The following is a 16,312-nucleotide window of genomic DNA, read 5'->3' as shown; positions in this document are numbered from 1 at the left end:
GAAAATACGGTATATCCTTATGACCTTCAAATGTTTTTCATGGGAAATATTATTTTTTAGTTGTAATTAATTAACATTTTTCTCTTCAATGTGGAATGAGTGGTGTTTTTCTTATATATTACAATTCTTATTTTTTTAACCTTGGGAATAATTTTATTATTTTTCCTATGTAAATCTTGGATGTTAGTGTTAAAAAAATGAATTTTACAACTTTACAATCATCTGTGTCTCACCTTTGATGAACATTTGAGCCTACTCAACTTATGTGGAAGGAGTGGTGTTTTTCTTAAAATTACAGTTATCCTTTTTTTAACCTTATTTTATTATTTTTCTATGTAAATCTTAGACGTATTTAAAAAAAGACAACTTGAAATTTTACAACTTTAGAATCTTAACCTGTCTCACTTTTGATGAACATTTGAGCCTACACTACTTTTGTGGAAGGAGTGGTGTTTTTCTTATAATATTACAATTCTTCTTTTTTAAAACTTATGAATATTTGTATTATTTTTCTATGTAAATGACTTTGATGAACATTTGAGCCTACTCTACGTTTTATTATTTAACAGAATGTAGCAGTCAAAGTTTTGAGGAGCAGTTTGCCCCCCAAATTGAAAGATAGTGAGGAGAGGGAAAGAGACAGATTGACAGTGTGATGCTACCCAATCAGACTCAAGACGGTAGAGCAGTAGGACCCAGGGATTTAACAACAGTCGCAGTAGTGGTGAGCAGGCCTGCCTGAGGGAGGGGCCTGGCTAGAACTCAAACAAGCCTCCACACCCTGCATTCAGGGGAAGTTCCTCTGAATTCCTACCATACATGCACTCACTCACACATAGCCAGAAAGCTGCTAGAATTCTGCGTACTGAGTGAGTGAGTGCACAGTCATATTGTGTTATTACTGCTGTGTAATCCACAAAGCTGATTACATGAAGCTTTCTTCATGTTTTGCAACAGGGGGATGTGGTGGTGGGCCTGCTGAGGCCTTTTGAAGAACTGGAGACCAGACACTCGTCATCCAGCCCCTCCAAGGTGTTGTATTTCCTAATTCATCCCTCTTTGTCACTTTTCCCTTCCTCCGAATCAGGCTGAATTCATTGCTACCGTAACCTGCTCGGATTGGCTTTTTCCACTCAGTCTCTCATTGCAGTACCACCGTGTCTAGCCAAACAGCTTCCTTCATAGTGCTGCACAATCGACTTCACAATAAACTCTTCAAGTTGTGTTATGATCATGTAATACACTGAGGAAACAATATTAGGTAATTGTATACACGCATCAGAAGAGCATAAAAATCCTGTATAAACAGATAGTTATAGATTTAATCCAAATATTTGTATTTCTTATCATTATGGCAGTGTAATACTTCTGAACTGCATCACACTGAGAGCTCGGGTGAATATTTGCTGTTTCTTAGAAGTACAGAAGCTTATCATTATGTCATAAACGGTAGAGGTGGAACTGCAAACAATAGCATGATTATATAGTTTTCGAATCCAATAACATCTTAAAATTATGGCAATTTTGATCCTAATGTTTATATTCATCAGTACGTATTCTCTATAATGCATGCATTGGTCAATTGATGCTTTGTCTTGCATTCATTTTAATGTAAATCGGCTGATGTAAATGATATTTATACTGTTCTACACACTTGCATTGGCTTTTCCTGCCTATGCTGGTTTTCTCATACATTTCCAAAACTTGCTTGTTAGAGACTTATAGAAGTCACATTTGTTCAAGATTGCTTTTCAATTGGCTGTTACCAGTGTAGGGTGTAATCTTCTCCATCAGGACAATCCTTAGAGGAAAATATTGGTAGTTATTACCTATTGTAAATTAAACTACAATTCTCAAGTTTTTTAGTAGTTTTACATCAATGCTAATCACAACACCCCAAAATAACCTATAAAGTCAGGCCAAATTTAAAAACTTTCTGTCTTTAAGACTGGGAGGAAGTTAGGGAGTTATTTCAACCATCGGAGCAAAAGTTGAGGCCATGGGTCATTTTACTTGAGATTGTAATTTTTTCATGAGCAACATATGATCTGAATTAAAATAACAGATTTTGCTGTAACTCACTGGAGGAATGAGGTTTTACTTGTTTGAAAATGTTAATGTTAAGAGGTGGCCGAGTTTTTAGCATGTCGGCCTCACAGTTCTGGGGTTGAGGATTTGATCCCAGGTCTGGACTTTCCTGTGTAGAGTTTGCATGTTCTCCCTGGGCTTGTGTGGGGTTTCTCTGGGTACTCTGGTTTACACTACATCCCAAAAACATGCATGGTAGGCTGGTTTAAGACTCTAAATTGCCCCTAGGTGCGAGTGTGAGCGTGAATGGTTGTCCGTCTCCTTTTGCCCTGCGATTGGCTGGCTACTGATTCAGGGTGTCCCCTGTCTGGTGCCCACTGTTAGCTGGGTTAGGCTCCAGCACCCCTGCGACCCTTGTGAGGAAAAAAGTTCGGAAAATTAATAAATGAATAATTTTTGCAGAGTGATTCTAAATGATCCTATAAATTCTTCAATTTTGCTGAATCATGAGGACAAATGTACAACAATAGACATTCATTGGTTGGTCACAGGACTATAAAAATCAAGACAGTTACATATTTGCACAATCCCATGGTTAGTACAGTCATGAAAAAACTAATAGAAAAGTGACAGAAATTGAAATGACATTTTTTTTAAAAAGTTTCTGAAACAGCATTTTCATTCAAGAGTTGACCATAGATTAAAAAATTAAATTTACACACAGATGTTCAACACCATTTAACTAAAACAAAGTGAAACGATTGTTTTAAAAGTAAAAAGGTCATTTACTTTGTTCAATTAAACTACCAGTGATGTGGCGGGTGGTTAGCACGGCTCACAGTTCTGAGATCAAGGGTTCAATCCCAGGCTCCGGCCTTTCTGTGTTCTGTTTGCATGTTCCTCCTGTGACTGTGGGCTTTCTCTGGGTGCTCTGGTTTGTGTGAGCATGTTTGGTTTTTTGTCTTCTTATGCGCTGGGATTGTCTGGCAACCAATTCAGGGTGTCCCCCGCCTATTGCCCATTATTAGCTGGGATAGGCTCCAGCACCCACGCAACCCTTGTGAGGATAAGCATAACGGAAGATGAATGAACAAATGAAAATTAAAATACCAGACGATACAAGTATAACAAAAAAGTCCAATATTGAAGTAGCTAACAAGTTAAACTGGAACTCAAATAGTTAGTTGCTCAAATTCAAATAACATGTTAGCATTAACCTAATGTGACCTTAAAATAACTACTTAAGTCATTTTTTTAACAAACAAAATATATGTTTTTTGTAAATATATGAAATTTAACAAACGGAAGTGTTACTTTCCTGAAAAATTCCTCCAAAATGACGGGTTATTATCGTATTTCTGGACTATAAGTCACACCTGAGTATAAGTTGGACCAGCCAAAAAAATGCATAATTAAGAAGGAAAAAACGTATCTAACTCGCACTGGAGTAGAAGTCACATTTTGGGGGGAAATTTATTTGACAAAATCCAACACCAAAAGCATATATGTCATCTTGAAAGGCAATTTAAAATAAAAATAAAATGCAGAACAACAGGCTGAATAAGATGGAATTGAAACCAGAATCATCCAAATTAAAATTAGTTATTTTTTGCTCAAGCTGAGTTCTCAATCATGAATGCATTAAAAATTAATAAATGAGAAATAAAAAAAACATGAAAACATGGCTATTTTTCAATCTTGAAAATTAGGTCATAGAAAAACTACAGTAAGATGATAAAGTCTTAACATACCGAAGTTCCTCAAACATTTGTATGTTTCCTTATGCTCCCATTGGTCTCGCATTCAAGTATGCAGTGGTCTGCAAACCTTTTTCGAGTCACTATAGTTCTTTAAAAAAAAAAAAAAAGGAGATAAACATTTTTGTTGTTGTTGTTGCTATTTTACACAAACATTTTTCCTCTCAGTGCCATCATGAGTAAGGGAGGATCCGATGAGGGCTTCGATAATCACCCAGAGAAGCCACCAATTGACACGACTCCCGGAACTGCGACGACGGGGCCGGGATGGACAAAAGTCACCTGTCCTTGCTGTGTGTCTGACCAGATTGAACCTCTGGTCCTAGTAAAACTTGGTGAGAAGGTCCGACCTGAAACCAAAAGATGGCTCATCAGATTAATTGGCGCTCCCCAGAAAGATGGAGGTGAGACGCAAACCTTTCAGTTGAAGTTTTCTGTGTAATGGAGGGAACGTGGAGGACAGTAGATCCCGTACCTTGGTTCGATCGCATATCTAAACCAGAGGTTCTTTACCGTTTTGACCCTAGGGTCCAACTTTTCCTCTGAAATGGGACTAACATTCATTCATTCATTTTTTGAACCCCTTTATCCTTATTAGGCTCGTGGGGGGTTTTGGAGCCTATCCCAGCTGACTCTGGGGGACACCCTGAATTGGTGGGCAGCCGATCGCAGGGCACAAGCAGACGGACAACCATTCACACTCGCAACCATACTCGGGGGCAATTTAGAGTGTCTAATCAGCCTACCATGCATGTCTTTGTGGGAGGAAACCGGAGTACCCGGAGAAAATTCGCGCAGGCCCAAGGACCTGGATTTGATCCCAGGACCCCAGAGCTGTGGGGCCCACATGCTAACATGTGGATAACAGCCTTTTCAACAGACATGGCCGGGACAAACGAAAAACCAAAATTCTGCACAGAGTCCTAGTAGCAAGCTAAGGATAGGCGAGTGGTTTCTGCTTGCGATTTTCAGAGTGGATTTTCACATTTTTATGAACTTTAAATTTAAAAAATATATATATATAAAAAAAATATATATATATAAAAAAAAAATATATATATATAAAAAAAATGTATATATATATATACATTTTTTTTTACTTCAATGCTGAGTTCTAGAGCAAGCGGAGATTGGGGGAGTAGCTTCCGCTTGCAAGTTTCAGCGTGTATTTTCACATTTTTATGAACTTAATTTTTTTTTTTTTTTTTTTTACTTCAGTGCTGATTCCTAGTAGCAAGCGGAGGACAGGGGAGTGGTATCTGCTTGCGCATTACAGCCTGGATTTTCACATTTTTCTGAACTTGAAAAAAAATTGTTTTTTTTTACTTCAGTGCTGAGTTCTAGCAGCAAGGGGAGGATGGGGGAATAGCTTCTGCTTGCGAGTTTCAGCGTGTATTTTCACATTTTTATGAACTTTAAAAAATATATTTATGTTTTTACTTCAGTGCTGAGTTCTAGTAGCAAGTGAAGGACAGGGGATTGACTTCCGGAAGCTTGTGAGTTTCACCGTGTATTTTCACATTTTTCTGAACTTTGAAAAATTAATTTATTTATATTTTTACTTCAGTGCTGAGTTCTACTAGCAAGTGGAGGACAGGGGAGTGATTGCCACTTACAAATTTCAGCGTGGATTTTTACATTTTTATAAACTTACAAAAAAATGTAATTCACAAAAAAAAGTCCTCCAGAAAAAAATATGCGATATAGATAATCGAGGGATTACTGTACGATAAAGTGGTGAGGTAATTGAAATCAATAAATGTAAAGATAAATCCAATTAAAAGTCAATCTAGTTCTTGTATGCAGAAAAGGAACTATAGTATGTCAACATCTGTATTTAGTCATTGCTAAAATCACTCTTAATTTTTGAATGGTGTAATAGTATTGCTTTTTATGTGTGGGAATAACTTTTTTTTCGCCCCAGAGAGGAGCTCATGTAACTCTTTGCTACAAATATGCTAATGTTTTTGCTCTATTTCATTTAAGCTTCTTGCTCGAAAAGGGAGTGTGACTAACTCTTTTCAATTCACCTAGGTGCAGCATTACTGGCCCATCCAGGTGAGGATGTAACTGGTGACATCATCATGGTCTCGGCCCCTCGATGCACATTGTTACAAGCAACCCAGGAATTGGGGCTTTGTAAGACATATAACAATGGCGAAATGGAGGCGTTCTCATATGACAACAGAGACAACTTTAGACACTCAGGTACTCAAGTGGAGTCATGAAATGATGATAAATAACAATAGATGGGCAAGTTACCCATGTGATATATCATTATTATTATTGTTGTTGTTATTGTTATTATTATTGTTATATTGTTGTTATTATTATTGTTATATTGTTGTTATTATTATTATTATTATTATTACAATATTGCAACACCGTCGCATACCCTCACAAATGCTGGCTTTTTGCATGGTCCTTTTCCTCTTTGGCACACAAGATTTGATGGTCATCATTTTTCTCACATAAGCACAGACCAGGGGTGTAGGTTAGGGTGGTGCTGGGTTTAAGGCTGCACCCGGGTTTCTGTTTGCGCAGGTCAAGGGAGTGTGGTTAGGTGGGAGGAGAGTATGAAACAAAGGCAAGATGCCTGCGTAGTCCGAAGTGGGCACGTGAGTAAAAATGCATGTTTTTGAGATTTGGGAGGAAACCGGAGTACCTGGAGAAAACCCATGCTAGCTGAGGGATAACATACAAAGTCCTCACACTGAGGACCCACCTGGGATTGAACCCTTAACCCCAGGACTGTGAGGCTGACACGCTTACCACTCGTCCCCCGGGCCAGCTATAGAGAATATATGGAAAAAACCCTAAAAATTCACTAGTTTTAACATTAAATATTTCATTTTTGTCATATATCCAATTGGATTGTATGTTTAAAAGGATTTGCAAATTGTTGTTTTCTATTCTTAATTTGTTTTACCCATCATCTCATCTTCCTTTGATTTGGGGTTTATAACAGACAAGACAAACTTAGTAGTATATATTAGTTCAAAGTGTATGTATTACAGATTGCTGATACTGTCATTTCACTTGTTTCATTTCTAATAAGTAAGATATTGTTTTCACATTCCAATTCTCGTTGCATTTCATAAATAATAAGAATATTTACCGATGTAATCCCTTTAAACAGTATGTGAGGTTTTTTCCCTCCAATTTGTGTTTAGGTAACTGATGGTTGTCTTTAAAATTCTTATTTGTATCTTTACCAATGTGTTTCGAATAATTGCTTTAAGGGGATCAGTATGAAGCCAAATGGGCAAAACTTTATTTAAAAGGTTCTTATATCAGTACTACCTTGAGATAAGAGCTTAATGCGTTACGGGACTGAGCTAGTATGTCGATTTACTCGTATCTCAAATCAACGTTTCCCATAGAAAGGAACTAAATACAAATTAATTCATTCCCAACTTCTGGAAAAAACACAAAAAACAGGATATGACAATGGAAAAACATATTTTTATTGGTTGTAACTCACCATCTACTAACAGTGTAACAAATACCATGCGGTTATGATGCTTAATAATAAAATGAGGCATTATTTTATACAACGGGGAGTCCGTGAATGGGGTAGAGAGTGAGAGAGAGAGAGAGAGAGTCACTTGACAGATGCGCTCGTAAAGTAACATAAACTTTAAATTTAACTTAAATGAACTTAGATTCCTGGAGATACACACTTAAAAAAAGTTTTAATCTTATGTAACTCTAAATTTAAACTTCTTGTGCAATAACCAAGGCAAAGAGGTTCATGTATTCCACCGCGGCTTCCGAGCGAACTTCCTGCTTCTCCATACGTATTGACGAGCCAGCTCGGTCACCCGTACACTAATGTTTTTCGATTATTTCGTGCTTAATATCGATTGTCATCATACGCCTTTTCTTCGCACTACCCTTCATTGCACCGGCTTGCTTTGGATCCATTGTGCTTGCAAAAAAAAAAACCTGGAAAAAATGCAACGCTGCGCCCAGTGCTTGTAGAGATCTTTGCACAAGGGAGATACGGCGAGAGAGACAGTGCGGTGAAATCATAAAGCAGCCTCGCGGCCTGGCCAACTGGCTGTCTCAAATGCTCATATCTCAAAATTTGGCTCATATCTCAAGGTAAATATTTGCTCGGAATTTTACTTGTATCTCAAATTCCTCGTATGTCGGGAAACTTGTATGTCGAGGTATTACTGTACTGTCATATTCAGATAACAGAAGCAGTCTTTTGACACCGTCACAAGAAGCATTCAAATAAAGTGTAACCGAAAAATGATTCCAAAGCAAGAATTTTCGTTTGAAAGATTGGTGGACTTTTGATGGATCCGGAAAATGATGCATTTAGTCTAGTATTATGTTTTTTATCCTCTGCATGGCTTTCTGCTTTATGTGAACCTGACAGCCAAATCTCATGCTATGCTGGTAAATTTTGTCTTTATATTGTTATCTAACTGCCTGTCTCCATCCTTGCATGTAGACAACATGGAGCTCTTCCTGACATTGGCGGAGAGACAATACATCGTGAAGTATGAGCTGGAGAGTCTGCGTGCACGAAGAGATGTCAGGATACCTGGTCTGGCTGACAAATACACCCTACAGAACCGAAACAACATCTGTGAGTGTTGCTTAACGATAGTAAAGACCCATCACCTTGGCATTAAAATGTTCATTTGCATACACACATGATGCATTAAAGTAATTTCTAATAAACAAAAACATGTTCACTAAAAATAAAACCATGCAAAAATCAGGGATGTATGTATCATGGTAGTAATGCCTAGGCTCCAGCAATGTGTTGTTTTGATTAAAATATGAGCGGATATTTACAGGGCAGAAGATGAGCTCAGCTGGTGTAATTGTGGATTCATTCCCTCTTCATAATAAGACAAAACTGAAAGAGCTCAGTAAATCGTGGTACTCTGGGAACCAGCTGTCACAACCACTGGGTAGGTGGAAGTACATGACTGACACATCCTATCGTGTATACACATACTACTGCATCAATGGTGATTGGTATTATTTTGTATGACATTTACTAAAAGATAAGATATTAAACCATGTGCATCCTAGTCCTTATCATAATGCCACAATATAGGTGTTCTTCCACATTTCCCATGCATTATTTACACCTTCGTTTTAAGAAGAACCATTTGACGATAACATCACAGTGAGTGTACTATATATTGTTTTTCTAGAAAATGGATGTTCTGTGCAGAAAATTGCAAAACATAGAATTGTTTATCCACTGGGCACAACAGCGGATCCAAACCAAATCAACACGTAACGTATATCAAAATTCTGCTTTTCGATTTAAAAAAAACAAGTCTAAGAGATGTATATTTGACCATTTCAATATTGATATTTAAATAACATAAGACAGCAATAAATGAGTTTTAGGTTCTGTAATGAAGCAGTGAGACAGGAGCTAAATGTCGGAAGAATGCAGTCGTACCTCTACTTAGGAAATTAATTGGTTCCAAGACTTTTCGTAACTTGAAAATTTCGTAAGTAGAGCTGTACTTTATATATAAATTCTCTAATTCCTTCCACGGTCCTCACACAACTACTAACTAAACCCTTTAAATAAGTGTCCCAATTTTGTATGAAAGATGTGAGGAAACACACAAAAATGAGAGAAAATTATGAGGAAATGATTCATTAATGTCTTAAAATAAATAAAGCATATGAAAATGAGCCCTGCGTCTCTGAAATGTCTCCCTCCGCGGCCGTTATAGATGTAATAGGTGTGTTTGTCCGCCAGATGTTGGCATGAGCCCGTTCTACCAGGGCCAAAAGTCGTCCACTTTGTAGTACATTTTAGACTTTTACTTTGTGCCCTGTGTGTGTGTGCGTGTGAAAATATGTGGCACGTTGCATTTGTAGTTTTTAATCGCTTAATAAGGGGAATTCAAAATCAAATACAGTGGTACCTCGACATACGAACACCCCGACATACGAGCAAAAAGAGCCAACCCGGGAGAAGAAAGGTATCAAAATGTCAAATAAAATTAGAATTAAGTTTTGTATTAGGTTCGATTAAACTTATTTTTGAGTGTCTGCATCGTAATCCAAGTTCATTTAAATTTGTTTGTTACGTTACGAGGGCTTTGCCGTGCAAAAAGCTCCCCCCTCTCTTTGTCCGTATCTCTCTCTCCCCTTCGAAATCTGTATAATTTTAGTACTATTAAACACATTTTAGTACTATTAAACCACTACTTTTTTGTTACTTTTTTAATAGATGGTGAATTAGAACCAATAAAAATGTTTTTCCAATCCAATATCCTGTTTTTGGGGTTTTTTTCAGAGGGTTGGAACGAATTAATTTGTTTTTACTTCATTTCTATGGGAAACATTCGTTCGATTTACGAGAATATGGACAGGCGAGCTCAGTCCCAGAACGAATTAAGCTCGTATCTCGAGGTACCACTGTAACGGATAAGGAAATGCATTTACTTTTGGGGGGATTTCGTAACTTGGATCTTTTTCGTATCTCGAGTCATTTGCACATTAAAATTTCGTAACCTGAAACTTCCGTACCTTGAGGCATTCGTAAGTAGAGGTATGACTGTATGCTGTACTCCGCAGTTATGTAGTGAGTTACAATAAACTATCATTACAGTAGTAATCAACTCGTAATAATATACTTAGTAATGGGCATTATTTTTTATGTAAAGGTCGAAATTCCATCCCAGAGCATTAGGACATAAAATTTCGACAGGTTTTTCTACAAATTAAAAGGAGCTTCATGTATGTTTTCACTGTTTATATATGTTAAAACTTCCCTTCCCTGTTTTATTTTCAGATTCAGTCAATGCATATTTTGGAAGCACTGTGGGGCTCTACTTCAGTTTCCTTGATTTCTACACTTGGTCTTTGGTTCCACCGGCTATCCTGGGCCTTTCCATTTTCTACTTCTCCAGTAAGCATGTATAACATCATTTAATTTTTTTTTTACATTCATTGGGTTTGGAATACTAACCTTTGTTTTCGATTGAAGAGTGTTAGTGTAGTTTAAAAAATATTTACTTTTGTGTGCTGTAAATCAAATTGGTATCAAGTTACTTTAAAATTAAATTACACATCTAATAAAATGTGGCATTATAAGAAATGGATAAAACATCTTTCTCTCTCTGAATTACTTTTTTTTAAATTATTAATCCAACAGAGCCCATTAATTTAAATCTTTGTATGACAGTCATAGACATTATACACGACACCTTGTAAAAGCTAAGGTTTCAAGGCAAGAGTAATGCAAGTAAACGTAGAAGTCATTTTCATTCCTAACAGTAAGGACATTTTTATATTGTGTGATTCTTGTTTTGAACTAAAAGTTCAAATAGTGGCAGCCCACTAAAACACACATAGTTGTACAGACAAGAGTATAATATTAAAGGCCTAAAAAAGCTTCTTAAAAATCGTATTCCGCTACCAACTGAACCGAAATCAGTGTATAAATGATCATAACCAAGTTACCTTTTTATATTAACTGTAAATACATGCAGTCCTACTACTTAGACAAATTAATCCATACTTTAAAAATAACACCTGTTTTCCTGTTTGCTATTATAGAAATAAAAAATGACTGACACATTATGACACTACAGATCAGGGTCCTCATTCCAACCAAGGTTCCTTCAGTGCCATTGAATGAAAAGAGTTAAAGTACTACAATGCGTTTGTGTTTTAAATGAAAAGGCATAACTAACAAAATTCAATATAGCCATTCAATCGTCATTCATCTTCCGAAACCTCTCCAACTACACTGCCAGAGATGCAAACATTCAAGATAACATTGGAAAACATTCTTACCATGCCACAATGCAATTTTAGACCACTGCAAAATTTTACCACAATAAAAATACTGACAGTATCAACTAGAACTATTTTAACTGTACTTAAAAACAAAGTAAAACAGCGAAGGCTGAATTTGTATTAATCTCAATAAATAATGCTGTTGGCGGTGATAAAACATGCGAATGTTCAAGTTCATGAATGAAGGATCCAGACGAGAACTCTTGTCTTGTTCTCAGGTGAGGTTCAAAAGGAAGCGGTGGAGGCGGTGGCTGGCGCCCAGGCTGAGATTCATGAGGAGGATGCTGGACTCGCCGTCAGTGGTCACATGATTCAGGCTGTGTTCAGCATGCTCTGGTCCACTGTGTTCATGGAGCTGTGGAAGCGTCGCAGCTCGTCCACATCCTACCGCTGGGGGACACTTCACCTCACTGAGCATTTCGCAGAGCCTCGACCAGCTTTTCACGGTAGTCTCGGAGTGAACCCTGTCACTGGTCGGATGGAGCCGCTGTTTCCTGAATGGCAGAGGGATCTGCGGATGGCGCTGGTCTCCATCCCTGTGGTCATATTGTTTCTGGGTATGATTATATATGGCCCCTGAGTGGAGTGACAGTGACAAGCTAGCAACATATGTCAAATTATTTCATTTAAATGTGGCTATGTAGATTTCGCAATGCTTATAATGTCCCAACATCTCATCTTTTCTGAACCGCATTATCCTCACTAGGGTCACGGGGGTGGGTGCTGGAGCCTATCCCAGCTGACTTCGGGCCAGAGGCCAGAATTGGTGGCCAGCCAATCGCAGGGCACAAGCAAACAGACAACCATGTACACTCACACCCATACCTAGGGGCAATTTAGAGTGTCCAATCAGCCTACCATGCATGTTTTTGGAATTTGGGGGGAAACTGGAGTACCCGGAGAAAACCCACACAGGCCCAGGAAGAACATGCAAACTCCACACAGGTGGTCCGACCTGGATTTGAACCCAGGTTCCCCAGTGTGAGGCCGACACGCTAACCACTTATCCCCGGGCCACCCATGTCACAACGTAATTATCAATTTATACATTGCAAGAGTCTGCCAAACCTGGTGGAGAGTGTGTGTTGGCTAAAATAAGTTTATATTTTTGAAGCCACTGATCAATGCATAGCCTCGCAATCAATTGAAATATGATGTTGCAGAATGTGTTCATGAATCCGATTTTATTTGGAGGTGAGGATTCGGTACAAACCTGATGATTTGTCGACACATCTGCCTACAGGGATGGTGGTTCTTGGTATGCTGGGCTTCTACTGGGGCGAGAGCCTGGTGATGTGGCTCCACTCTGAGTGGGACTCAGTGGTATCGCAGACGTTGCTCTATTTGCCCTCTGTGCTTCACATTGTCTACACCAATGTGCTGGCTACAGTTTACAAAACGGTGGCACAGTCATTGACTGAATTTGGTGAGTGGTCAATATGACAATGTCTTTGTACAATTTATTATTTCACCCAAGTACAGTATACAATTTCTAAAAAAAAAAAAAAAAGCCTTCTGTGTCCACACTGCAAATGAATTACACTTGGCGTGAAGTCACCACTGACATACAGTGTCAGCTATTTTGCAAGTTCTGCCACTTAGAAAACATGGAGGGGTCTAAAATTCATTGTAGGTCTATGTCCACTGCGGGAGATTCATTCATTTTCTGAACCGCTTATCCTCTTAAAGGTTGCAGGTGGTGCTGGAGCCTATCCCAGCTGACTTCAGGCACCAGGCGCGGACGCCCTAAATTGATGGCCAGCAAATTGCAGGGAACGAGTGGAGAGACAATTATTCACTCTCATACTCATACCTCGGGGCAACTAGCCTTCAAGAATGTTTTTGGGTTGTGGGAGGAAACCTGAGTACCGGGCGAAAACCCATGCAGGAGAACATGCAAACTCCACACGGTGAAAACCTACCTGGGATTGAATCCTCGGGCTCCGAACTGTGAGGCTGACGTGCTAACCACTCGCCCACCATTGTGAGGAAGGTAATCTATAAAGAAAAATCCAGAAATCACAGGTCATTTATGATTTTTTTTTAACGATTTATTTGTGTGATAGAGCTTCAAATAAATATTTGAACACCTTAGAAAACCAATGTTAATACTTAGTGCAGTAGCCTTTGTTTGCAATTACAGAGGTAAAATGTTTCCTGTAATTATACAATAGGTTTGCACACACTGCAGGAGGAATTGACCCACTCCTCCGCACAGATCTTCTATAGATCAATCAGGTTTCTGGGCTGTGGCTGAGAAACACAGAGTTTGAGGTCCAAATATTTTCTATTGGCTTTAGGTCTGTTGACTGGCTAGGCCATGCCAGAACCTTGATTATACTTCTACCCAGCCATGACCCAGCTTTAATGCTCTGACTGAGGGAACTAGGTTGTTCCCCAAAATATCCCATTATGGCCCTGGTCATCTCTCCTTAATACAGTGCAGACATCCTGTCCATTAAAGCATGATGCTCCCACCCTCATACTTCACAGGAGGGATAATCCTCTTGGGATGGTACTTGTCATTCTTCCTACAAAAACAGTTAGAGGAATCATGACCAAAAAGTTCTATTTTGGTTTCATCTGACCATAAAACATTCTCCCATGACTCCTCTGTATCACTTAAATGGTCATTGGCAAACTTAAGACAGACCTTGACATGTCATGGTTTAAGCAGTGCAACCTTTTTTGCCATGCATGATTTCAAATAATGATGTTTTAGTATTTTACCAACAGTCACCTTGGAAACAGTGGTCCCAGCTCTTTTCAGGTCATAGACCAAGTCCTCTCGTGTAATTCTGGGCTGATTCGTCATCTTGGAATCAATAAGACCACCCGAGGTGATATCTTGCATGGAGCTCCACTCCGATTGCGATTGACCATCATGGTCAGTTTCTTCTATTTTCTGATGATTCCTCCAACAGTGGACCTAATTTTCACCAAGCTGCTTGGCCATTTTGCCATTGCCCTTTTCAGTCTTTGGTCTTGGCCATGTTACAAGTTTTAGTCTTACTGTTCATATGGTGTGGACAGGTGTCTTTATGCAGCTAATGACCTCAAACAGGTCCATCTGATTCAGGAAAATACATGCATTGGCGGTGGACTAACAGATCTTTCAGGGTCCGAATTCTAGCCAATAGAAATGTGTTCAAATACTTATTTGCAGAAGTATCATACAAATAAATGAATAAAAAAATCATGCATTCTGATTTCTGGATTTTTCTTTTGTGATTACTTCTCCCACAGTGGCCATACACTTAAGATGAAAATTTCAATCCCCCATGATTTCTAAGTTAGAGAACTTGGAATATAGCAGCGTGTTCATGTACGTATTGAACTTAGTGAACTGACTGTATCTAAATCATGTGTCATTTCAGAGAACCACAGAGAAGAGTCTGCCTTCCAGAACCACCTAACAGCAAAAGTATTGGTGGTAAGTTTGGCTTTTTCTTTTGGAAGAGTACTACATCATACAGGCTGATCACAACTTGATTTTTATCTAATTTGTTTTAATCTTTATCCTCAGTTCACATTCTTCAACTACTTTGCAGTGCTCTTCCACATTGCATTCGTCAAGCACGATGTGCCTTTGCTTAGGAAGGTAACCCTCAAAATAACAAAAACAGATCCTCTTGAAATATTACAAACTCTAAAACTGAAACAACACCAAACTAGTCTTGTGACCACATTACTTACTCCTGGATATGTGTAGCGCCTGGCCTCATTGCTGATCATAAGCCAGTTGGTGAACCAGGTGACTGAAGTGGTGATACCCTTCCTGGTGGACCGTTTCATTAGTGCTCCCCACAGGACTGAGACTGAAGATGACCCAGAAGAGGATAAATTCAGGAATCAGATAACCCTGCCAGTGTTCCCCGTAAGTAATAATTTAAAGCAGTAATATTTAGGATTTGCACTTCAATTATTCGTTAAATGCCCGTTAATATTTCAATAGTAATTTAAAGTCAAATAAAACATACTTCTAACACAGTCCTCAATGTTTAAGCCTAGGTTTCCCTTCCCATTTAAAATGTCAATTGTCTGCCTGTAAAAGTTGTTACTGTTTTGATTCTATGTCTACAACCGATGCCATTCCCCCCACCAATCAGGCAATTATGAAGTATACCTAAACTAAAGTTGCAAAAATAAAACACATACTACTGTATGTACTTTTTGTGCACTTGTACAACAAGTGCGTTTGCTTGTATTACAACAATGTGTAATTAATTGTAATTAATTATGGTCACTTTATTCACATATGTACGTAGTTAAGGAATACATTGAATTAAATGGGGAGGCTTGGTGACAAAATGGTTTATGCGTCCGTCGCACAGTTCTGAGATCGAGGGCTTAATCCCAGGTTGAGACCATCAGGTTTGGAGTTTGGATGTTCTATCTGGGCTTGTGTGGTTTTTCTCTGGGTACTCTGGGTAACTCCCACATCCCAAAAATATGCATAGTAGTCTGGTTGGACACTCTAATTACCCCCATGTATGTGTGTGAGCGTGAATGGTTGTCTCCTTGTGTCCTGCGATTGGATGGGACCCACCTGGTGCCCATAGTTGACTGGGTTAGGCTCTGGCATCCCTCGCAGCCTTTGTGAGGATAAGCAGAATGGAAAATGAATTAATTAAATGGAGTGAAATTATCATATCTTTGTCTGAAAAATACTAAAAATCCCATTTTACTGGTTAAATGCATTAGTTGGGAATGTGTAGAAGTCAGCC

The 16,312-nt window shown here is 38.6% G+C and overlaps 1 protein-coding gene across 4 annotated transcripts in view; it reads left to right on the top strand.

Moving 5' to 3' along the window:
* The first annotated feature begins 661 nt into the window (after positions 1-661).
* ano10b (anoctamin 10b) overlaps positions 662-16,312 on the top strand; it is a 23,753-nt gene continuing 8,102 nt past the window's right edge. The window contains exons 1-12 of one of the 4 annotated variants that reach the window (XM_077595908.1): positions 662-869; positions 958-1,032; positions 3,954-4,189; positions 5,820-5,993; positions 8,251-8,388; positions 8,603-8,719; positions 10,576-10,692; positions 11,804-12,142; positions 12,829-13,011; positions 14,963-15,018; positions 15,112-15,186; positions 15,298-15,462. In XM_077595908.1, coding sequence (XP_077452034.1) covers positions 3,961-4,189; positions 5,820-5,993; positions 8,251-8,388; positions 8,603-8,719; positions 10,576-10,692; positions 11,804-12,142; positions 12,829-13,011; positions 14,963-15,018; positions 15,112-15,186; positions 15,298-15,462 — 1,593 coding nt within the window. In that variant the 5' untranslated portion in view covers positions 662-869; positions 958-1,032; positions 3,954-3,960. Of the gene's footprint in view, positions 874-957; positions 1,033-3,953; positions 4,190-5,819; positions 5,994-8,250; positions 8,389-8,602; positions 8,720-10,575; positions 10,693-11,803; positions 12,143-12,828; positions 13,012-14,962; positions 15,019-15,111; positions 15,187-15,297; positions 15,463-16,312 lie in introns of all 4 variants that reach the window. The other 3 variants (XM_077595909.1, XM_077595910.1, XM_077595912.1) reach the window with 3 other exon arrangements.

Source organism: Stigmatopora argus, chromosome 3 (assembly GCF_051989625.1).
Source record: "Stigmatopora argus isolate UIUO_Sarg chromosome 3, RoL_Sarg_1.0, whole genome shotgun sequence".
Taxonomy (NCBI): Eukaryota; Metazoa; Chordata; class Actinopteri; order Syngnathiformes; family Syngnathidae; genus Stigmatopora; species Stigmatopora argus.
The sequence above is the reverse complement of the archived record's forward strand: the minus strand, read 5'-3'. Positions and strand labels throughout refer to the sequence as shown.